At 44.1% G+C, this 23,678-nt stretch overlaps 2 protein-coding genes across 2 annotated transcripts; both read left to right on the forward strand.

Moving 5' to 3' along the window:
• Positions 1-4,013: 4,013 nt before the first annotated feature.
• Positions 4,014-14,073, forward strand: LOC141959767 (toll-like receptor 2 type-1). Its single transcript, XM_074904040.1, has 4 exons — positions 4,014-4,079; positions 8,107-8,147; positions 9,360-9,490; positions 11,324-14,073. The coding sequence occupies exons 3-4, from the start codon at positions 9,477-9,479 to the stop codon at positions 13,707-13,709; spliced, it is 2,400 nt and encodes a 799-aa protein (XP_074760141.1). The 5' UTR covers positions 4,014-4,079; positions 8,107-8,147; positions 9,360-9,476; the 3' UTR covers positions 13,710-14,073.
• Positions 14,074-19,550: 5,477 nt separating this feature from the next.
• On the forward strand, positions 19,551-21,902 carry LOC141959768 (toll-like receptor 2 type-2). The gene has a single exon (XM_074904041.1). It carries the CDS (start codon positions 19,551-19,553, stop codon positions 21,900-21,902), a length of 2,352 nt encoding a protein of 783 aa, XP_074760142.1.
• Positions 21,903-23,678: the final 1,776 nt, after the last annotated feature.

Consider the following 23,678-nt stretch of genomic DNA (forward strand, 5'->3'; position numbering starts at 1 on the left):
TTTCAAGTGAAGAGGGGGGCTCTTTTTTATGTTTTCTGGTACTCTGTGCTTGCAATCACCTATTGCAATGGGGTTTTGGTCTCTGCTGGACTTCCTAAATACTGCTAAAAGGTCTATGGGGTTGGCAATGTTTCTGGACCATCGCTATTGGAGTAATGGGACATCACCAAGAAGGACTATTCCCTCTCAAGTCCATGCCATTGCTGCCCAGTCTGTACTCTCTTTCTTCAAAGAGACACTATGACCTGGCAGAAACTACTGGGTTGAGACAAAACCTAAAGAAAGAAAAGGAAAACATTTCTCATTAAAGCTGTTGACAAAGCACACCATTCTGGGAGAACATGGTTGGCCGTGCAGGCGTCTCCAGACCATCCTGGACATACGTGCGTTGCCAAGGCACAGCTGTGCCTTATGTACCATGTCCAGGTAACTTCAGATGTTAGAGAGGAATTCAACTCAAAGTTTGTAAATATGGGTATTTCACAACAGTAGAAAGAACCTTCTTTTGGGGGTTGATCCCTAGTATGGGGTGTTTCTTTCTGTAGATACTACAATGAAGACAAAAAGTCATATTGCAGTACAGGTACAAGAGTTACACAGTCCATTCTGAATCTGTCATTACTAAGCTGGTACTGCTACACTCAAGAAAACTTACAGAAGAGCAAGAAATGCAATCTGAGGATAATTTAGGAGGGATGATTAAAATAGCTGAGTGTGTACTTGAAAACCAGCTTGGAATGTCTGTTTTCAATCATGTTTAAGTCTGGAAAGTCAGAGAATGGTCAGATATTGGAAATATCTAATTATTTGAAGATGTTTTGGTGGCTCTGTCGGTTCAACACACTTTTCAAATACTTAGTGACATAATTTTATGATCAGGGTTTTCATTTTTAGTAAAAATGTTTTTTTCATGAGTGTTTATAACTCCTGTATTCAAGTTCCTAAAACGTTGGTTAAAAAAATTAATCAAATGCAAAAGGACACAATAGAAATAGTCCCTGCAAGAAACTCAAAACATGTAATTTTTCCAGTGCAGAAAAACTTGGAAATAGCTCATTAGAGTTTTCCTATTTTTTAAAAAAAATTGGAGCTTTGATAGCACATATATCACGAAAAGTACCTTCACTGAAGAAAGAGCTTCTGAGGTCTTGAATAACTGAAACCAAAGATTTGGAATGGACTGGTTTTCTCTCTCTGAAATGCACTATCATGTCTGAAATATTTATGGCATCAGGCACAGAGGGAGGAAGCAGTTGAATGCAGAGCCTGAACTACCTGTGCAAAATATGTCCTGACATTGTCTTTTCTGGAACAAATACAAAAATGTTGATATTTTTATGGCATATGATAATGATCTGATTCATTTCCTGCTAAGATTCTTGCTCAAATGTTAAACACAATTTATTTTTTTTTAGTATAACAAGCAGTTAAATATGTATCTCTGCATCCCAGCACAGTGTTTTCCATCTCTGTGCAGGAAACAAACTCTAGCTGGTTCTGCAATGTTTCCCTTCCACTAAAAAAAAAAATAAAAAAAATAAAAAAAATAATTTTAAAAAAAGTGCTTTTTCCGTGTATTAGCATCAGATAGACTTAGGCATGAGACATGTGTCCATGTGTTCCTCTCAACAAGGAAAGACAGAGTTTGTTGGACCTTTCCTGCATTGAAGCCCACTGACACACGTCCCTTTGCTCAGTGTGTCTTGAAGGAGCTCTTCCTTGGAGCTGAGAAAAGCTGGTTTTCCTCCTTGAGGGAAATTCTAGTGTCGGGATGTTAAACCCTAACTTCCTCACAGTATGTCGGTGATGGCTTGCACCCGGTGGGCTGTGACAGGGTATTTTCTCTCCCGATGAGCTGAAATGAAGCAAAAGCCATCCAACAGCAAGCATAAGAGATCCCATTCCTCTCTCCCCATGACTGCCTGGTAGTGCAGCTTGTGCCTTGTAGGGTCTGTGGGGACTCCAACCCTGGGGTACCTACAGCGGCCCCAGTGGCCGGAGACGTGCTGGGGGAGCAGTGTTGTACCTCCTGGGATATCAGAGCCAAGGGTGGTTGTCCAGAAACCTGCAAAATCCCTGTTTTGAAATAGGCATAGCACCTCATTTTCACTGGAAATGTATTTTACATCTCCAAATACCTCTCTGGACAGCCCATAACAGATGACCCCTGTCATATAGTTTGGGATACAGCAAAACAAGCTGATCAGCACAAGAGTGCAATATATGTAGAGATAGGAAAAAAAGTCCATCACAATACTAAGCATGTGGTACTTCAGAAAGCCACGCAGAGGTATTTCCTGAAGGTGTCTAAAAAGCTGAAGAAGCAGCCTTGTACATTGATAATGTTGACCCAATTAACAGTATGAAAATTGCAGAAAATATATTAAAAGAAAATGTGATTTCCAGATTATGTCTGTTTCAGGGGGTGGATCCTCAGCAGCAGCAAGCTGGGAGCCTGTTTGCCCAGGTGATGAGGGGTCCATTTGGCCTGACCTCCAAGGCCACAGTACCGTGATGTTTGTGTTTCAGGTTCCTGAATCCTACATCCTCTTCAGAGATGCCTGTGGAAATGCAGGGTTATGCATATGGAAAATATAAGGGCTGATACAACCAATCTAGCCTGTAAGAAAAGCCAAGATCAAGACTGCTCTGAGCAGCCTTTTTATGGGTCTTGGGCACCTGCCTCCATGTTTGGTTGCCATCCCTGCCTCTTCTCTGGGAGCTGGACCCCTTTCGCAGGGATGCAGGAAGCCCTGGGTGACGCTTGGAGGAAGTTATACTTAACCAGAAATATTTCCAGACAGGCCTCTCCCCCTCGCACGCCAAGGGAATTTCCTTAGTTGGTGGTATCAGTTTATATTTTGCCTTCCTCCCTGCAGCTTGCCAGGAAGTCCTGCAGCAGGCACGCTCATACGCGGGCACTTTTGATCCTGCTGTGTGCCCAGTGTTTGTGTGCGACGGAGCTACCCGTCAGCGTGCTTGGCTGGACTCCAGCCCCGCGCAGGTCTGGGGAGCAAGCAAGCAGCTTGGGACGATCCGTTCTGCGTGAGTTGTCTCAGAAGTCTTGTTCTGGAGTAACAAATTTGTGTGGTGCTGATAATAGTGTGTTTGTCATAGTGGTCTTCAGAACAGGGTGCCAAAACTTACTATAGTGTTTACTGTTTTATAGCTGTGTATTAATGGAAAATCCTAATGTTCCTGTCAGAAACAAATTGTTTTCACCCCACCTGAGAAAGTGCAAATTAAGAAAGGGACTACATTGTCCAGCTTTGCCTCACATGCAGGCTCCTTTCTGTTGATGCAATTTCCTTGGGACTCAAATAGTCTACAGGACTATTTTTAGAGAAATTAGGGGTCTTCCCCTGTTGAGTCATGCTGATGCAACTGTTCTACAAAGACAAAACTTTCCATATGTTTAGAATAAGCTTTGGTGTCTGAGCCTGTGGACTTCCCTACTATGTCCTCCTCTGTTAAGGCCAGAAATCAGTATCATGTTATTCTGACTGAATGCTTTCAGAAAGGATATGATAAAAAAAATCTCACAACCCTGCTTCCTTGGCAGAGGCAGTTCCGAAGGCTGGCTGTTGAATGAGTAACTGTTTACACAGCATTATCACACTCTGCCGCAATGGCAAGGACAGGCCAGAAGAAAAATAAAGGGAATCTGCTCCTTTGCATTTAAACTTTCAGTCTGAAGATCTAACTGGGGGATTGAGCTGCTGGCATGGAAGGCCTGATATGGAACACAACAAAGTTAAAATTGTTTATTTTTCATTTATAATATTCCTTTTTGTTGTAGCTTGAAGACAAATACCTGAAGCCCTGCAAGTCAGATTAAAGCATAGGCACCAGCAGTGCATGCCAAGGCTGCACTTCCAGGATCATGAAAGGATGCCAAGCTGTTCTGCTTTCAATTACACAAGCATTATACCTCCTGCTCCAAAGACTGCAAGAGTGCATTTGACTGCTTTCCCTCAGCAGCCGTTTCTAGGTGGGGTTAGGAGAAGAGTGCCCTGGGCTCAGCCTGGTTGGCACTGCTGCAGCCGAGCTGACTCGCTGACGCATCCTGGTTAACAGGGGTAAGTACTGGGAAGCAGTTTTGCTCTGCTTGCAAAGATTTGGAAGGCATTTCTGCTCATATTTCAGGCTGGCCAATGGATTCATGAGCTCGCTCCCTCTTCTACTGCTTCTGCTTTTTCTCTGAGGCAGGGGTCTGGGGCAGGGTGTCGCCTGACTTGGGCTCCTTCTGCACTTTTACTTGTCCTTTCTCAGCAGAAAAGCAAAAAGCAGCTCTGAGTGTGGATGCTGACATGCAGGACTAAAGAGAGGAAGGGAGGGGACCCACTGCAGGATCCTCTAATGTGGAACTGGGAAGGGGAAGTGGTTTAAAGAGTGCAATATGCCCAGATACTGCAGGAAATGGAGGAGTCGATACCTTTGGCTGGCGGAGGGGAGAGGGCTGCCGGGCTCTAGCAACTGGAGCCTGATTCTAAAGTCGTGTTCCTCGGAGTAATACAACATAGATGCAGAAAGAGAAGGCAGTGAGGATATAACTGTGAAATAACCCTTGTAACTCTGATGGCAGACTGACTGAGGATTAGTGTTGCCACTTGGTTTGTGATTTTTGATCAGCAAGTCCATTCCTGTGGAGTTCTGTTCCACATAAATGTATTTTTGTTTCTACATTTATTTTGGTCAACACCCATCTCATACAGCCCCCCATCGCTGGTTGCTGCCCCGTCTAGCAGCAGGAGTTTACTGGTGGAGGAGGGTTGTGGCAGGAGCCTGTCCCTCTGCCAGCAGAGGCCATGCAGGGACCCGACACTGAGCAGTGGCAGGAAGGGATGCTGAGCAGGGGGTGACTGGGAGTCAGGGAAGACCTGACTGAAGGAAATGTGTGCTTCTTGTGCTGCTGTTGGATAAACAGGAACATTTACAGCAAGAGAGCTTCCAAAATTATGACCACGGCTCTGTCTCAGCCCTATCTATCTGCTGACAAAGGCGTCTCTGTTCGGAACATCTGCAGTTACAAAAGCACAGGCTTGTTGCAGATCTGTGCCCTTCTGCTGGGAAAAAGTAATGTTGGCACAGGTGGAGGCACGTGCCTTTTTTTAAACACTGTAGAAGAAGAAGGATAATCATAGCCTAAACTTGGAGGAGGAGAGAAAGCACCCACAAGGTGCAACCTTCAATGATAAACATGCAGTTTCTCTGGAAAAAAGGCAGATGAATGGTATTCTTACCTTAAAAGACATCAGCTTTCTCCTACTTTAGACACTTTGATTTCAAAAGAAGTTGTTTTGAGTCCAGGCTGTGTCTCGATTTGGAGGGTGATGCTCTGGGAAGCAGCTGGATGGCACCTTGCCTCTCTGCCTGGGGCAGATTGTGGAGGGCATTTCTGACCACCTTGAACATCCTTGGACCTTCCTGACTCCAGATAACCTGATAAATGCTGACAACTTGACCTGGAGTAAGAGAGAAGGAAGTTGTGCTGCTTGTAGACTTTTTTCCCTGCTGATGGAAAAAAGGAGAAGGCTACCCTGATTTCTTGGCTTAAGCACCTTGCTGAAATGAAGTCCTTAGTTTGTAAACTATGACATTGGAAGGTGGGCAGGGTCATTCCAGTTTTCTCTTTCTGAGAGATACCAGAAACCCAGCCCAGTTTGGCAGTATGATAAAAGTAGGCTGAGCCTGAATATTAGGAGAAAGTCAGTACTTTTGAAAAAATAGCTGACATCTACCTTGAGTCTCCATGAATGCACAGTGGTGAAGCTGTAAGAGATAGAAAAGCATGCCCAGTTCACATTCTGTGCAGGGTTTGTTTGGTGGGAGTTTTTGGTAGCAGGGGAGGGGGCTTCAGCAGTGGCCCCCTGTTGAGAAGCTTCTCGAAAGCTCCCCTGGCTCCAAGTCAGACCTCTGGCCAAGGCTGAGCCAATTAGCAACAGTGACTGTGCCTCTGCAATAACATTTTTATGGGGAACGGGAGAGGGGGTTGGGACTTGTGAGGAGGAGTTACAAGAAGGACACCTATGTGAGCACTGAGGTCAGTAGGAGGAAGGGAGGGAGGTGTGCCGAAGCAGAGCGCCCTCCTGTATTCCCCTGATAAGACAGCAGGGCTGCCCCCTCCACATCCATGGAGGTCACTGGTGGAGCAGAGATTTGCATGAGGCCTGTGGAGGACCTCTGGGACTCTGTGGGAAGAAAAAACCCCTGCTGTTGTAGTTCGGAGCTGGGAGGACTGCAACACATGGAGGTGACCAACGCCAGAGCATCTCAATAAAAATGCATCCTGTGGGGAGGACTCATGGAGGGACTGTCTGCTGTGAGAGGGACACCACGTGGAAGAAGGGAAAGAATGCAGAAGAGTGCTTCCCCCTCACCTTGGAGGATGAAGGGGTGCTGCTCCTGCGCCACTGAGGGAGGAGGTAGTGAACACAGGAAGGGGTGGGGGGAGGGTTTTTAAGATGTGGTAATGCTTCTCACTGTCCCACACTTGGTTTTGTTAGTGTTTGAATTAAAGTGATCTTCCCCTAACGAGCCAGTCTTTTGCCAGTGACTGTAACGGGTGAGACACCCCTCTATGTCCTTGTCTTGTTTCCTGAGCCTTTTTCTTTATTTTCTCCTTCCCAGCACTGGGGAGGAAGGGGTGATTGAATGGCTGTGTGGTGCTCAGCTGCTCTCTGGGCTCAAACCATGACACGTTAATGAAGTATGTGGCCTCATATGTGATCTTCTTCAAGGCTCTTCACAAATTTAACTATATTTAACATTATCAAGGAATTGAGGTTTTGATGACAAAAACATATAGGAATGAGTCACATCAAACTCAGAATTGACATTTTCAAGCATTTTGAAAACTCAGAGTTTTCCCTGTTGAAGAACAAGAACCATTCCAATTGAGAAGTGCTAGAGGGAAGAGGTAGCTTTGAGGAAGTTAATGACATCCCTTCACCAAAAGACCATTTCCCTTTTCTGCTGTGTCTCACAGCTGCTTTGTCTCTATTTTAAAATGTTGTTATGCTTCTCATCTATCCTCTGTAGCAGGCAGAAAATACAACAGTATCTTAGTTTTTAATTTCTTTTTTTGGGAAGCTTCAAGTTCTTAATCTAATGTGCAATGCTAATTTCAATGCAGTGGGACTGAAAGTTGCTATGAGACGCATTCGGGCTTCTGCCTGGGCTTTGCAACCCTTCAGCACACAGATGCCACCACAGACCCTCTGACATGTGGCAGGAATCTGTCCGTCTGCTCTCAGGCAGGTACCTCTCGGTTGGTGCAAGCAGGCAGGAGATCATGACAATTTCTGTGCACAGAAGAATAATGAAAACTGCAGTAGGAAGGTTCGGTGTTTGAATTTAATGGGTGTCCCTTTCAGAGCTCGTAGGAAGACTCCCTACCCCTTTATGCGTGCAGCATGTTTGGCCATTTGACCAGCCATGTGTTTCCATTCAGTCAGGCTAAAATAAATATCACCGAACTTCCCCTCTCAAAATTGCCGTGAATGTTTACAGAAGGATACTTTATTTCAAACTGTGTCCTCTTTTGCAGACAGAATATCATTCCCATTCTTAGGCATTTTCGATTTGTTGATAAGTATGACTGCAGTGTCCTAGGAAATGAAATGATACCGAGTGCTTCTCTAGTGCTCTCTTTGACTAAACAGTTTGATTCTAACATTTGTATCAATATAATATATATATCAGTCTATATGTTGCTAACGTTTTAGAGAACCTACACAAAATAACTTGGCTGTGCTGAGATGTTCTGTTGCTCAGTGTGCTGGTTTTGGCTGGGGTAGAGTTATTTTTCTTCATAGTAGGTAGTGTGGGGCTATGTTTTCGATTTGTGCTGGAAACAGTGTGGATAATTCAGGGATGTCTTCTTTACTGCTGAGCAGTGCTCACACAGAGTCAAGGCCTCACACCACCCTGCCAGCAAGTAGGCTGGGGGTGTGCAAGAGGTTGGGAGGGGACACAAATGGGACAGCTGACCCCTGCTGACCAAGGGGATATATTTCACACCTATGATGTCATGCTCAGCAATATAAAGCTGGAGGAAGAAGAAGGAAGGGGGGAATGTTCAATGATGGCATTTGTCTTCCCTAGCAACCGTTACGTGTGATGGAGCCCTGCTTTTCTGGAGATGGGTGAGCACCTGCCCGCTGATGGGAAGGGGTGAATGAATTCCTTGTTTTTCTTTGCACACATGCAGCTTTTGCTTTACCTATTAAACTGTCTTTATCTCAACCCACGAGTTTTCTCACTTTTACCCTTCTGATTCTCTCTTCCATCCCACCACAGGAGAGTAAGCGAGCAGCTATGTGGGGCTTAGTTGCTGGCTGGGGTTAAAACATGACAGTCTGTTTTGGTGCCCAACATGGGGCTTGAAGGGTTCGAGATAACAATGGATTTGATTGGAATGTGTTAGATCAAATTTATAACTGTTATTGCTGTTTAGCCTATGATTGACAGGATCCTGCGCTTGCCATGGGGCTTGCTTGCATTAATGTAAATTAGAGTCTTGTGCTTGTTAGTGGCTGCTTTTCGCTTTTGCTGCTTACTGTACTGTTGCACTGCTTATCATTTTACTCTGCTGTGCCTGGGAACATTTTGATAGAAGCAATCATGGTGCACCTGGGCTGGCAGAGAGTCAGGGCATCACTGCTGTTTCTGGGCTGATGCATTGGACAGGCTGGAACTCCACTGTAAACTTGAGTTGAAGGGACTGTGACCTATGGATGAATACTCATGGGAGCAGGACACCTCAAAGCGTCTGTGGCCATGAATATGTCCACACAAGAGCAGGTACATCTCAAAGCATCAGTGGCCACAGTTATGTCTGTGCCACAGCAGGTATACCTCTGAAGGAAGTAGTTAACATCCCACCAGTGCATACTAAACAATAAGTATCAAAAACAGAGATACAGGGAGGTGAATGCAGTTTTGCCTAGGACTATTTCTGCACTTAATGCTGGAGGAAGTGATTGTGAAATAATGACTTGCGCAAAATGGTTGCATCAGCTTTTCCAGCGATGGGCAATGACTGACAAAAGGAGAGAGATCTGACACTGAATTTCAGCTTGCAAAGAAGAGAGGGAAAACACAATCTGTGGTCATTTTTGTGTCTCCATTCAGCAGCAGCAGTAGAAGTGGCTGAAATGTGAGTTTGAAGGGCAGTGTCATGTGTGCTGGACAATGCTAGACTCTTCAGAAGTCATAGTTTCCTCAGGGGAGCAGCCACTAAAGAAAAGCTATACAAACTGGGATGCTTCATTGGCTGAGTAGTTAGAGGACATTGGGAAACTGTCAACATAAAGTTTTGTTTGAGGAGCACAGCCTGAAACATTTTCTCACTCCAGGACTGTCGTTGCATCAGACCTGCCAAAGGATTTCCAGCTTTTGTTGTACTTGGAGTATGAGGTGACAACTTGGATCCCAGAGTACATGATCAGCACACAAGAAGACTGAAACACAGCATGAAGTGCACAAGGTAAGTATTTACTCTCTGCATATTCAGGATTTGGGTATACTGTTTGTCTGCAGTACCAGAGATATTTACAGCAGCTTGTGAGCTTTAGTAAGTGACTTATTTTCTGCTGTAGCAAATGGTGACATGTTCTTTGGCACCTGTGGCAGGAAACACACCCCTTCTGTAAATTAAAATCAGTATTGATCTAATTGCTTCCACTGTTTATAGGGTGACAGTAACATCCAATTCCCATCTATTACCAGTGTTGATTTACAGAAAAGGGCGATAGCCTTGTATCAGCTTGTCTGCCTTTTCAGTAAAGAATGTAAATTGCTTACACAGTGTGTAAAAGGGTGTGCCAGGAGCTGCACAGTTCTGCTTTTTAGAAGCCCTAAGGCTGGTGGCACTCCAGGCAGGGGACTCCAAAATCTCTGCCAGGAAAGTTTGTGGTGTCAGAAGCCACAGCCCACTTGAAGGGCCAAGAATGTGGACATTCAGGCTTCTGCCCCATGGGTAGCCATACTAGATGGACAGACTAACACTGTGAAGGTTGTGGGGATTTAGAATCATAGAATTGTTTAGGCTGGAAAAGACCCTTAAGACCATTGAGTCCAATTGTTAACCTAACACTGCCAAGTCCACCACTAAACCATGTCCCTAAGCACCTCGTCTACACATCTTTTAAATACCTCCAGGGATGGTGACTGAACTGGTTCCCTGGGCAGCCTGTTCCAGTGCTTGACGACCCTTTTGGTGAAGAATTTTTTCCTAATATCCAATCTAAACCTCCCCTGGTGCAACCTGAGGCCATTTCCTCTCATCCTATCACTTGTTACTTGGGAAAACACATCTGCCTCTCTACAACCTCCTTCCAGGTAGCTGTAGAGAGTGATAAGGTCTCCCCTGAGCCTCTTTTATCCAAACTAAACAACGCCAGTTCCCTCAGCTTCTCCCCACAGGACTCATTCTCTAGACCCTTCACCAGCTTTGTTGCTCTTCTCTGGATGTGCTTCATCACCTCAATGTCTTTCTTGTAGCGAGGGCCCCAAAACTGAACACAGTGTTCAAAGAGCAGCCTCACCGGTGCCAAGTACGGGGGGGACAATCACTTCCATAGTCCTGCTGGCCACACTGCTTCTGATACAAGCCAGGGTGCTCTTGGCCTTCTTGGCCACCTGGGCACACTGCTGGTTCCTGTTCAGCTGGCTGTTGACCAACACCCTCTAGGTCCTTTTCCACTGGGCAGCTTTCCAGCCACTCCTCCCCAATCCTGTAGCACCTCATGGGGTTGTTTTGATCCAAGTTCAGGACCTGGCACTTAACCTTGTTGAGTCTCATATAACTGGCCTTGTCCCATTGATCGAGCCTGTCCAGATCCCTCTGTAGAATCTTTCTACCCTCAAGCAGATCAACATTCCCACCCAACTTGGTGTCATCTGCAAACTTACTGAGGGTGCACTCAATTCCCTCATCCAGATCATTGATGACCTAATCATCTTTCCCTGTTTAGGGTTGAAACATCCAGCTGTAGCTTCATTGCTGAGAGGGGGCATAATGTGAGAGATGTAAGAAGCAAGAGCCATCACAAACGTGTATGAAAAGACAGGCCATTGAGAACGATCCTTTATCACTGCTGAGACATGGCAAGGCTGCACTTCAGAAATGAGTAGCATGCCATGTTTGCAGGGCTGAGCAGCTGAAGTAGGAGAGGAAGACTGATGTCATAGGATAACTCTTACAAGAAAAAAACGGAATCTGAATTTCCTAATAAAATTGCACAGGTTTTCAATTGTTTTCAGTTGCTGTTCAAAACTAGAAGTTGACACTACCTTCTCTCCTTTCTGCTTCCTACAGTAAAATGTTCAACCAAACAAAACAAAAATCAAGAACTACACACACCTGGCAAGTGTGGGCCATCTACATGGTCTTAGCCCCAAGCCTCTCTGAAGAACAAGTGCTGAAGCAGGCTTGTCCTTCATGTGGTGCCACTCAGCTTTGCGACTGCTCTTCCATGGGCTTGGATTTCATTCCCCCAGGGCTCACGGGCAAAATCACAACATTAAACCTGGCCCACAACAGGATACAGCACATCCGATCCCAAGATCTGCAGCAGGCTGTGAACCTGAGAGCCTTGCTGCTGCAGTTCAACAAAATCAGCTCAATAGACAAGGATTCATTTTGCTCCCTTGGGAAACTGGAGGTCTTGGACTTATCAAATAACAGCTTGGCTCACCTGTCCCCTGAGTGGTTTGAGCACCTCTTTTCACTTCAGCACCTCCACCTTCAGGGGAACTCCTACAGAGACCTGGGCAAAAGCTCCCCCTTTTCAAGCCTGAGGAACCTCAGCTCTCTCCACCTGGGCAACCCGTGGTTCTCCACGATAAGGCAAGGGAACTTTGAGGGCATTGAGCTTCTCGACAAGTTGTGGATTGATGGTAGCGGACTCAGTCAGTACAGGCCAGGAAGTCTGAAATCAATTAAGAAGATAAACCACATGATCATAAACCTAAGAAATAGTAGTGCATTCTCAGCAATTGTCAGGGACCTTCTGTACTCTGTCATTTGGTTAGAAGTGATAGGAATCAAATTAGAGATTGAAAACGAAAGCTTGGTGCAGAACTCTACACTTCCTTTTAAGATACAAAAACTTACATTTAAAGGTGCTTCATTCACAGATCACAATATTAGCCTCCTAATAATATTACTGAAGGGAATCACATCTTTGCAAGAGTTAGAGGCAATCGATTGTCTTCTTGAGGGGAAAGGAAAATGGGATGTTGAAGCAATTGCAAGCAGTGGACAAAGTTTTGTTGAAACAGTATCAATAATAAATGTAACGATTTGGAATTTTTATTTGTTTTTTGATCTGGATGGTATGGAGTCACAAATAAACAAGCTGAAAAGATTCACCATTGCAAGCTCTAAAGTTTTCATGATACCATGCAAACTTGCAAAAAATTTTTTATTACTTCTGTATCTGGACCTTCATGATAATTTGCTTGTAAATAATCGCTTAAATGAGACAATCTGTGAAGATGCTTGGCCTTCATTGCAAACTTTAAATCTAAGTCAGAACTCTCTAAAATCTCTGAAACAGACTGCATATATCGTAACTCGTCTGCACAAACTGATTAATCTTGACATTAGCCTAAATAATTTTCGTGATATTCCAGATGTGTGTGAATGGCCAAAAACCCTGAAATATCTAAATCTCTCCAGCACTCAAATTCCTAAGCTAACAACATGCATTCCTCCAACGCTGGAAGTTTTGGATGTTAGTGCTAACAACCTGAAGGAGTTTGGACTGCAACTCCCGTTTCTCAAAGAGCTGTACCTCGCAAAAAACCATCTGAAGACCTTGCCTGGTGCCGCACCCATTCCTAACTTAGTGGCCATGTCAGTCAGAAGAAACAAGCTCAACGGTTTCTCCAGGGAAGAGTTTGAGTCCTTCAGGAAAATGGAGCTGCTGGATGCCAGTGACAACAACTTCATCTGCTCCTGTGAATTCCTCTCCTTCATCCACCACCAGGCCGGGATAGCCCAGGTGCTGGTGGGGTGGCCAGACAAGTACATCTGTGACTCTCCCCTGGCAGTGCGAGGGGTGCAGGTTGGAGCCGTGCACTTCTCCCTGATGGAGTGCCACAGGTCCCTCATGGTGTCCTTGCTCTGCACCCTGGTGGTCCTGGTCATGCTCATCCTCGTGGCCATCGGCTACAAGTACCACGCGGTCTGGTACCTGAGAATGACCTGGGCGTGGCTCCAAGCCAAGCGGAAGCCCAAGCGAGCGCCCCTGAAGGACATCTGCTACGATGCTTTTGTCTCCTACAGCGAGCGTGACTCTGAGTGGGTGGAAAACATAATGGTGCGGGAGCTGGAGCAGGCCTGCCCCCCCTTTCGGCTCTGCCTCCATAAGCGGGACTTTGTGCCCGGGAAGTGGATTGTGGACAACATCATTGACTCCATAGAGAAGAGCCACAAAACGCTCTTTGTGCTGTCTGAGCACTTTGTGCAGAGCGAGTGGTGCAAATATGAGCTGGACTTCTCACACTTCCGTCTCTTTGACGAGAACAACGATGCAGCGATTCTCGTCCTCCTGGAGCCCATCCAGAGCAAAGCGATTCCCAAGAGGTTCTGCAAGCTGCGGAGGATCATGAACACAAAGACCTACCTGGAGTGGCCTCTTGAAGAAGAGCAGCAGGAGATGTTTTGGGAAAACTTGAAAGGAGCCTTGAAGTCATAGAAGAAATTGGCAGTCCCCATTTCAATACATTTCCACAAAGGATATATGTTGGTGTTTCTTCCTGCTATAAAATTTTTCTTTATTTTCTGCCTAAGGAGAACTTGCTTTGTTGTGTATAGAAGTAATTATCATCTTACTAAATGAGGAAGACCTACTTTAGGCTTTCCAGTGATCTAATACTCTGATCTTTCAAAATCCCTGCTAGTAACTGTGATATTTGGAAGCCTTGTTGGACTTTATACACTTTTCTAAATACATCTAGCTGAATGTGGGTATTTCTGTACTTTTTCCTTCTGTTACCACATCCCCAACTAGTTCCTAACAATGTCATTGTAATTTACAAATGAAAATAATAACCAAGTGCTTAATACTCTCCCATGTCTGTTGTTCTCCTTTAGGTTTTGGGGTTTTTTTTCAGTGCTCTCATGCATAGCAGGGTAATTAAAATTAAATTCTGAGAAAAACCCTGAGGACTTAACATTAAAATAAGCCGTACCATTGCTGTGAAACACCAAAAAAAAGACAGTACTGAATACGTACCTTCATTCACAAGTCTGTTGTTCTGGCTATTTACACCAGAGTCCATACCACCATGCACAGATTGGAGTTTACTCCACACCTGTGAAGGAGGTATCCCAGCACTTTGTACAATGACTGTGGCGAAATCCAGAGGCATTAAATTACTGTTGTGTTTTGTTGCAGGATTTTTGTTTTGGTTTTTTTTTCCTAGTCTTCTTTCTTCCTGTGAATGCTTGTTTCTCTCTGCATTGTCAACACCACATTCTCTTCTACCTACCCACAGAAATAGCTGAACCCTTCCATTTGTGGGACATGAGGTTATTTTTCTAATGAGTGGGCTATATGGTGTTGCAGACTGGCTCACTTACTGTTTCTGCTCTGCCACTTTGCACAGCACATGTAAGTAATCAATGGGCCATGCACCCCTTATAACTCTACATACCTTCCTTTGTAACTGGTGCAGAAAATCACACTGATAAGAGGCAATAAATCTTTCTGCTTCAGTATGAGGTATCTCCTAGAACTAATGTATTGCTCTTCACCCGTTATAAAGGGAATTTAGACAAGCAGGTAGATGCAGATGTTTATATTAAGATAGCTGGTCCCACCCTGAGTGCCTGGAGTCACAGCTGTGCTTGCTTGTGCTTTAACTATTTTTGTGGAAATCTGAAACTGTCTCTGAGGGGATAAAGTTAGGTGTGGGTTTCTCTAACTCGGCACTTCCATGCTGCACTTTGCTTGTGTTGCTGGAGAGTCTAAATGAAGCTTGATTAAAATTTATACATGCAATTATTTTGTGGTGAAATACCAAAGCATTCACATATGGACAGAGTATTTGAAAAATTGGCAGAACTGTTTAGACACATGTGTCTGTGTTCGTATATATGTACAGATTCATATATGTACACCTGTGTACATGCCTATGCATCTATATTTCTTCACACTCCTATGTGTGTATGTGTATATGTATATACAGACATGAGATGATAGTTTCTGTGGGTGTAGCCTGCAAACACCACTTTCAGTTCTACTTTCCTGTTATAATGATATCTCTAGGGTTAGTCCAAAGTCTGCTACAAAATGATTTTTCTGTTTGCTCTCCTGGAGAAGAAAACCTCACAGGCTAATCAACACTGAACTCCAGGTAAGCGATGAGTGAATCATCTGATAAGAAACACTAAGCACTGATATATCAGATTAGGAGACTGCATGCCTAGAGGTAAGGAGGGAAATATGTCTTGCCAGTCATTTCAAAGAAAGAGTCAGAGGAAGAGGTAGTAGAAGCCTTGACTTTCACACAGTACGCTCTTACATAGACCCAGACTTCTATGGGTTGGACATTTAAAAGGACTGATAGTGTTACTGCTCTTATACCAATCTGATCCCCTAGGTGGGAATTCCCCTACTTACACAGCCAAGTCAGAGAAGTCAAGTGGGAAGGAAACAGCAGTGTGAGAGGAAGCTGGGTAAACGGCGATCAGCAAGAGGCAGATGAAACTCGACATAGATTAACTGGTGTGTAGGCATGGTCTGGAGTTGGTGTCCCCCGGAATCTCTTCTACTCAGAGGTGACTTTGCAGGTGGGTGGGGGCTGGAGATGCAAGGAAAGACAGTGGAGATGCAGTGCCAGAGCAGGAAGCAAGGAGGAAGCACTGGGAAGAAGCTGATCTCTGCCACCAAGTCCTCCTCCTCTGCATGGGGCATTCAGGGTGCTTGGGGCTGCTCTTGCAGTAGTGCAGAGCGGGGAGGGATTTCTGACTGCCAGCAGAAGTGGAGCAGGCCGGTACAATTGCAGGCAACTGGCAGAGCTGCATGGAAGGCAGGCAGCAAAAGGAAGGATCCTTCTGAGAGCTGGGACATGCTGATGAGAGCCGTGTCCTTCAGGAAAGGGAAGAGAGGAAAGCAGCAAATGAAAAAGAGACAAGTTGGGTCAGACACTGCAAATTCTGCTCCGTTTCTTCGTGGGAGGGTGTCTTGTATGTGCTTTGTCCTGTTTGTATGTTGTCCCACTTGTGTGTCAATACCAGCTGCCCAGGGAAGGCTGGGTGTGAAGGTGGGCTGTGTTTGTTTAGGAATTCAACTAGAAAAGAGCTCATTCAGCAATGGTCTTGGGGCAGTGGGGTCAGTTACCTCCTCACCTAACTGCCCTGTTGCACATCCTCTGTGTTGAAACAAGAGGGGGCATGCTTAGGTACGTGTGCTCATGTGTGTATAAACATACATGCTATTGAGGCAATGCTGGTGGGTGATAGCCAGGATGTGTGTAACCCGCATACAGCCAAAAGGAAAGTAGCAGCTTTGCCAGGTCTGCTTGTGGAACAATCCCTTCACCAACCAGTGACCCTCCTGCTGCTGACTCCATGGTACTGCTCAAACTTACCAGCCCTCACCTAGCTTGATGGCATCCCCCAAGCTAGAATCAATTTGCATGCTATTGGCATGCTCTATTTCAGCAGTTAACATCAGCCTCTAGCATTTGTTAGCATTTATAGAACTTCACTCTGTTGGCACTCATGTTTTTGTTTGAGAATATGAACATATGCATGTCTGATGGCTTGGACCGTTTGCCCATAACCCAGAAACATGTCTAGTTCATCACAGTGCCTTGTGGTATAAGGGCACCTGTGCAAGTTTCCATGTTATTAGATGCATTTCAATTTCTATATGCCTTTTTGTCTTTCCAGCTCAACAGGGAAAAGTAATTCCTTGGTGGGGCAATGATATTGTGGAGTGGGGCTTATTTCTGAGTGCAGAGAGGCCTGAAATGACCCTCTAAGTCAGGGTCTTAAGCTGAATTATTAGACAGGAATAGGGATGGGAAGTGAATGGCTGTATATGCATGAGGGTGGGAACTGGATTTTTCTGACAGTCCACTCACGTTACAAATGAGCAAAAAAACCTGGAAAAGATGCTCAGGGAAGTGACAACACAGAAAAGCATCCTGTAGCACCAAATGGAATTCAGTCCTGCAGTCCTGGTTTAAAGCTGGCAAGGTGAAGAGCTATTAGGCTCAGCCAGTATTTCCAGGCCCTGGTTGGTTTCAAGCTGGCAAGGTGAAGAGCCGTTAGGCTCAGCCAGTATTTCCAGCATAAACGTCAGTACCTGCCAGTTCCATTCTATGCTGCCAATTTTCCATCTGTAAATAACCTACTGATAGATAGATTTTGATTGGTCAGGTTGCCTGGTTGTTTCTTTCTGTAACAGTTGTGATAGCAACTTTAAAAATATCACTATAAATTTGTTGCTTGTGAAACTCATCTTACTCATAGCTTTGCTCCTATGGCCTACAGCACTGTGTTACCCAACCAGACTTGCAAGACCAAAAAAGCCCCATAGAAGAGCCTCAGCTGGACAGCAGGTGGGTGTGACTACAGATTGCAATTATTTGGAATAGACTCACATGCATAAATATCTAGGTATCTAAACCATGGTCCTCCATTTTAAGTTGATGGGGTCATTTCTCTTGGAGTAATCACATCTTAATGTGAGTGTCTAAGAGACACGATGTGAATTGCTCCTAAAAGTTGTTATTTCTCTCCATTGATGTTGGAGAATATGGTGGGTGATCAGCTCAGCTGTGGGCATCTAAAGACAGGGAGAGGAATGTTTCCTTCAAGACCAAAGCTCTACATCAGAGAGACAGAAATTAAAGGAAAATAACAAAAGAGGTCAAAATGTTTATAGTCCTTCAGATGGGAAGAGATGGAATGATTGAAAAAAATATTCACAACTTTTCCTCCTCATACGCACAAACAATCTTAGCTAATTCTGGGCTATTTGAATAACTTATAGCAACTCTGACTAAAAATAATGCAACTAGAAGAGTAGGACTTGTCTGTATGAACTGGTCTGCGTAGGTCAGCTATTGTAAAACAAAATAGAGTATGAATTCAAAGTACAGTAGATCTGCACAGAGTCTCAGTGGGATGACTGAAGGAGAAAGTACTCCTCAGTGAGCCAGTCTAACCTGATTAACTCGATACAGAACCCACGATGGTCTTTGGGAACCTGTTCACTAGCATCTTTGGGGTCGGTTCACTCCTTCCACCCTCAGTAAGATACCTACTGAGGTAGGGGGATTTGTGACACACTGGGGAAAGTTATACTTTAAAAGTGCTCTTTGATCCTTATCAATGAAGCATAAGCAAAAAAGGGTTATAATTCAATATATTCAATCTAACTCCTCAGAGGCACAGAAATACTAAAGTCACCTTGTTGGGATTAAGGATGGGTTGGCTATTGCAGCAAGCTCTGTAATGCAAAAAGCCATGTCAAAAGAGAACTATGAAAAGCACATCTGTTAGAGGAAAGAGAAGTGATACAGGATCCACAGCTGTGTGGCTTCTCTCAAATAATTTCTGTCCAGATGATGAGAAACAGGGCGAGAAAAAGCCTAGTCTGATCTGATCTAGTCTGACCCCATCTGCAGGAGGCTCCAATAGCTCCTGGCTCTTCCTCGTGGCTGGGCCTGAACTTCTCTCTGCCATAAAGACCCAAAGCAGAAAAGGCCACTGACAGAGGAGGAGGGTGTGGCAGTAAAAAGGAAGAGCTAAAAGTCAGTAGTTTACAATGGTCAGTTTTCCCATCTTAAGTTCTTTAGCAAGTATCAGACTGATGGCAACATGGTAACAATGGCCTACGCATCCAGGCAAATATTTATTTCCATGCTCCTAGCATATTTACAATCAAAATAGCTGAAGGCAGGTAAAATGAAGAACAGGACAGAAACATATGCAGCTTCCTTCTCCCTATTGTCAGAATTGAGATTAGACATACACTTGAAATGAGTATTAAATGTGAACATCACTGTCTCCCACAAGATGCCAACTCTTCTTGATGTAACCATGATTTGAAACATACAGGAGACTCTCTGTAGTGAAAAATTAATATGCAAAATAATATTCACAGATCCAGAAGAAAAGGACTTAAGGTGGGGCTGAGGGAGGATATATAGGACTATTTCCTAAACAGGCAAAGGATCAGGTTAGTAATAATGTGATTATTCAGATGTTTAGCTGAATCTACAAAACATTTGTGCAGCTGTTAATTGATTTGATAGACCTCATTCCAAAATTAGAAAGCACAGGGAACAAAAGAGTAAATTCAATGTACGTAGCATTTAACAAATGATTCTGGAATATTTGTGTACAATATTTATTTTTTTTGTTAATCCTTTTGATCTCTGAACAACATTAAAGACAAATATATTTATAGTGCAACAGGACAGGAGAGTAAAGGTTATGTTTTATATAAATAACTTCTTCAAAACAAACTATTCATTTTATATTTGTTCTGGCTGTATTTCATATTTTAGGCAAAATAATGACTACACAAACCTGGCAAGTGTGGGCCATCTACATGGTCTTAGCCCCAAGCCTCTCTGAAGAACAAGTGCTGAAGCAGGCTTGTCCTTCATGTGGTGCCACTCAGCTTTGCGACTGCTCTTCCATGGGCTTGGATTTCATTCCCCCAGGGCTCACGGGCAAAATCACAACATTAAACCTGGCCCACAACAGGATACAGCACATCCGATCCCAAGATCTGCAGCAGGCTGTGAACCTGAGAGCCTTGCTGCTGCAGTTCAACAAAATCAGCTCAATAGACAAGGATTCATTTTGCTCCCTTGGGAAACTGGAGCTCTTGGACTTATCAAATAACAGCTTGGCTCGCCTGTCCCCTGAGTGGTTTGAGCACCTCTTTTCACTTCAGCACCTCCACCTTCAGGGGAACTCCTACAGAGACCTGGGCAAAAGCTCCCCCTTTTCAAGCCTGAGGAACCTCAGCTCTCTCCACCTGGGCAACCCGTGGTTCTCCACGATAAGGCAAGGGAACTTTGAGGGCATTGAGCTTCTCGACAAGTTGTGGATTGATGGTAGCGGACTCAGTCAGTATAGGCCAGGAAGTTTGAAATCAATTAAGAAGATAAACCACATGATCATAAGCATAAAAAATATTAGCGTATTCTCAGCAATTGTCAGGGACCTTCTGTACACTGTCACTTGGTTAGAAGTGAGAGAAACAGCATTCAGTATACTCAATGAAATGCAACTACTGAGAGTCATGTCTTCTTCATTTGCTAAGAAAATTTCTTTTGAACAGACCTTATTCACAGATGCTACTGTGCCTGAGATTATCAGCATTTTAGAAGACATGCCAAAATTAGTGGAGGTGGAGATGATAGACTGCAGACTCTGGGGAACTGGACAATGGCAGATGCAAATTCAAGCAAACCAATCACAGACTCTTAGAGTTCTGACAATAAAGAAATTATTTATAGACAAATTTTATTTGTTTACAGATCTTCATGCTGTGGATGGTCTACTATCACTTCTTACCAAAGTCACAGTTGAAAACACCAAGGTCTTTTTAGTACCATGCAGTGTTTCACAATATCTTCTGTCATTAGAGTATCTTGATCTTAGTGCAAATTTGCTTGGAGACCAGAGTTTGGAGCACTCAGCCTGTCCAGGTGGTTGGCCCTCACTACAAACTCTAAATTTAAGTCAGAATTCACTGAGTGACTTAGAAATGACAGCTAAAAGTTTGTCTCATCTACGAAATCTAATTCTCTTAGACATTAGCCAAAATAATTTTGGTGATATTCCAGATGTGTGTGAATGGCCAAAAACCCTGAAATATCTAAATCTCTCCAGCACTCAAATTCCTAAGCTAACAACATGCATTCCTCCAACACTGGAAGTTTTGGATGTTAGTGCTAACAACCTGAAGGAGTTTGGACTGCAACTCCCGTTTCTCAAAGAGCTGTACCTCGCAAAAAACCATCTGAAGACCTTGCCTGGTGCCGCACCCATTCCTAACTTAGTGGCCATGTCAGTCAGAAGAAACAAGCTCAACGGTTTCTCCAGGGAAGAGTTTGAGTCCTTCAGGAAAATGGAGCTGCTGGATGCCAGTGACAACAACTTCATCTGCTCCTGTGAATTCCTCTCCTTCATCCACCACCAGGCCGGGATAGCCCAGGTGCTGGTGGGGTGGCCAGACAAGTACATCTGTGACTCTCCCCTGGCAGTGCGAGGGGTGCAGGTTGGAGCCGTGCACTTCTCCCTGATGGAGTGCCACAGGTCCCTCATGGTGTCCTTGCTCTGCACCCTGGTGGTCCTGGTCATGCTCATCCTCGTGGCCATCGGCTACAAGTACCACGCGGTCTGGTACCTGAGAATGACCTGGGCGTGGCTCCAAGCCAAGTGGAAGCCCGAGCGAGCGCCCCTGAAGGACATCTGCTACGATGCTTTTGTCTCCTACAGCGAGCGTGACTCTGAGTGGGTGGAAAACATAATGGTGCGGGAGCTGGAGCAGGCCTGCCCCCCCTTTCGGCTCTGCCTCCATAAGCGGGACTTTGTGCCCGGGAAGTGGGTTGTGGACAACATCATTGACTCCATAGAGAAGAGCCACAAAACGCTCTTTGTGCTGTCTGAGCACTTTGTGCAGAGCGAGTGGTGCAAATATGAGCTGGACTTCTCGCACTTCCGTCTCTTTGACGAGAACAACGATGCAGCGATTCTCGTCCTCCTGGAGCCCATCCAGAGCAAAGCGATTCCCAAGAGGTTCTGCAAGCTGCGGAGGATCATGAACACAAAGACCTACCTGGAGTGGCCTCTTGAAGAAGAGCAGCAGGAGATATTTTGGTTCAATTTGAAAATAGCTCTAAAATCCTAGACAGGGACATTAAATAATGAATATATAGCAAATATACTCTGGATTTGTTTCCCTTGCTTGTTCATCCCGTCACCTATCTGTACCTCAAGAATAGAGAGCTTAGCTACTGTAAATTTTATTAGTTGTTGTGAGATTATTTTCTTTTTGTGTCCATATTTGAGAGTTTTTGTACTGGTCTGGGCTGAAATAATTTTCTTCGTAGTTGCTCCTATGGTGCTGTGGTTTGGATTTGTGACCAAAACAGAGTTGGTAACACAAGGTTGTTTTAGTTATTACTAAACAGTGCTTGCACAGCATCAAGGCCTTTTCTGTTTCTCATGCTGTCCTGTCAGCCTGAGTAGGCTGGGGGTGCATGATAATCTGGGAGAGGCCACAATCTGGGGCAGCTGATCCAGCTGACTAAAGGGATTTTCCATACCATATAATGCCATGCTCGGCAATAAAATTTGTGGGAAAGAAAGAGGAAGGGAGTATGTTTGGTGTTACGATGTTTGTCTTCCCAAGAAACTGTTATGCGTGATGGAGCATTTTCTGGAGAAGGCTAAGTATCCACTTGCTGATTGGAAGTAGTGAAGGAATTCTTTATTTTCCTTTCCTTGCAGCTTTTGCTTTACCTATTGAACCGTCTTTATCACAACCCACGAGTTTTCTCAATCTTACCCTTCCAATTCTCTTCCCTGTGCAACAGTGGGGGGAGTGAGAGTGTGGCTGTGCGATGCTGAGCTGCCTTCTGGGGTTAAACCACAACAATTGTCTACATACATTAATCAGAAGTGTTAGCAAAAGCTGTTTCATGTAAATATATAATGATGAAAAGTTGTCTAGATACACAGCTACTTAGTTTATATATCTTTATTTTTGTAAAAGCTTTAGGAGAGAGTCTGCCTAGCCAAGGGTTCTTCTGCATTCTTTGTATACATATTTGGTACATTGGAAGCATCATCTCACAGCTAGTTACTTATCATGTTACTGCTTTTAGGATGTTCTTCTCCACACAGTCAATGTGTCAATGAGAGCAGAAGTCCCCCTGTCCTTTGCTAGACATTGAGAAGGCTGAAGACAAACATTCTTCCATTATAGCCACAATTAGGCAACTCTGACAGTGTAACACAAATGAACGATTTATTAACATGAGTTTTTGCATATATGAATACAGGCATAACTCATTATAAGAATTATTAACTTTGCTACTTCATCTAAGCAAACAAAGCCACTTTCTTTCTATGCACTTAAGATTTTCTCTTTCATTTACTAAATTTTTTTTAAATTGTGTCATTTCCTATTTTTAACATCTAAACCTTACCTTCATTGGTATATGGCTTCACACAATGTCTGCTTTATTCTCATATATATTTATTAAAGTGTACATTAAGATAGTCTGTATTTATGATTTCCAAGAACAAAGATTCTTAAAATACCGACCATATTTAATCTGACTTTAAAAGCTACTTCAGCTAGGCTAACTACATTTTAAGACCAGCTTCTCTGATTCCTAAACAGAACTGCCCGTTCTTGCATAAACATGCCATGTTTTAATTCCTCACAATGTGGCCAGGGTAGTATAGATGTCAAACTTTTGGCCACTAAGCAGCAAGACTTATGCATCCATTTTCATTTAAAAAAAAAAAAAAAAAAAAAAGCAATAGCAAAATACAGAATTGGTGGTTAGAGATTGTAACTTCATTCTGTGTCTGAGAAGCTGGTTATTGGAAGCTGGGCTTTTTGAGCATGGTGACAGTAAGTCAAAGAGGACTTCATATAGGACCTCCATATATA

This window comes from Athene noctua, chromosome 4, assembly GCF_965140245.1.
Source record: "Athene noctua chromosome 4, bAthNoc1.hap1.1, whole genome shotgun sequence".
Lineage (NCBI taxonomy): Eukaryota > Metazoa > Chordata > Aves > Strigiformes > Strigidae > Athene > Athene noctua.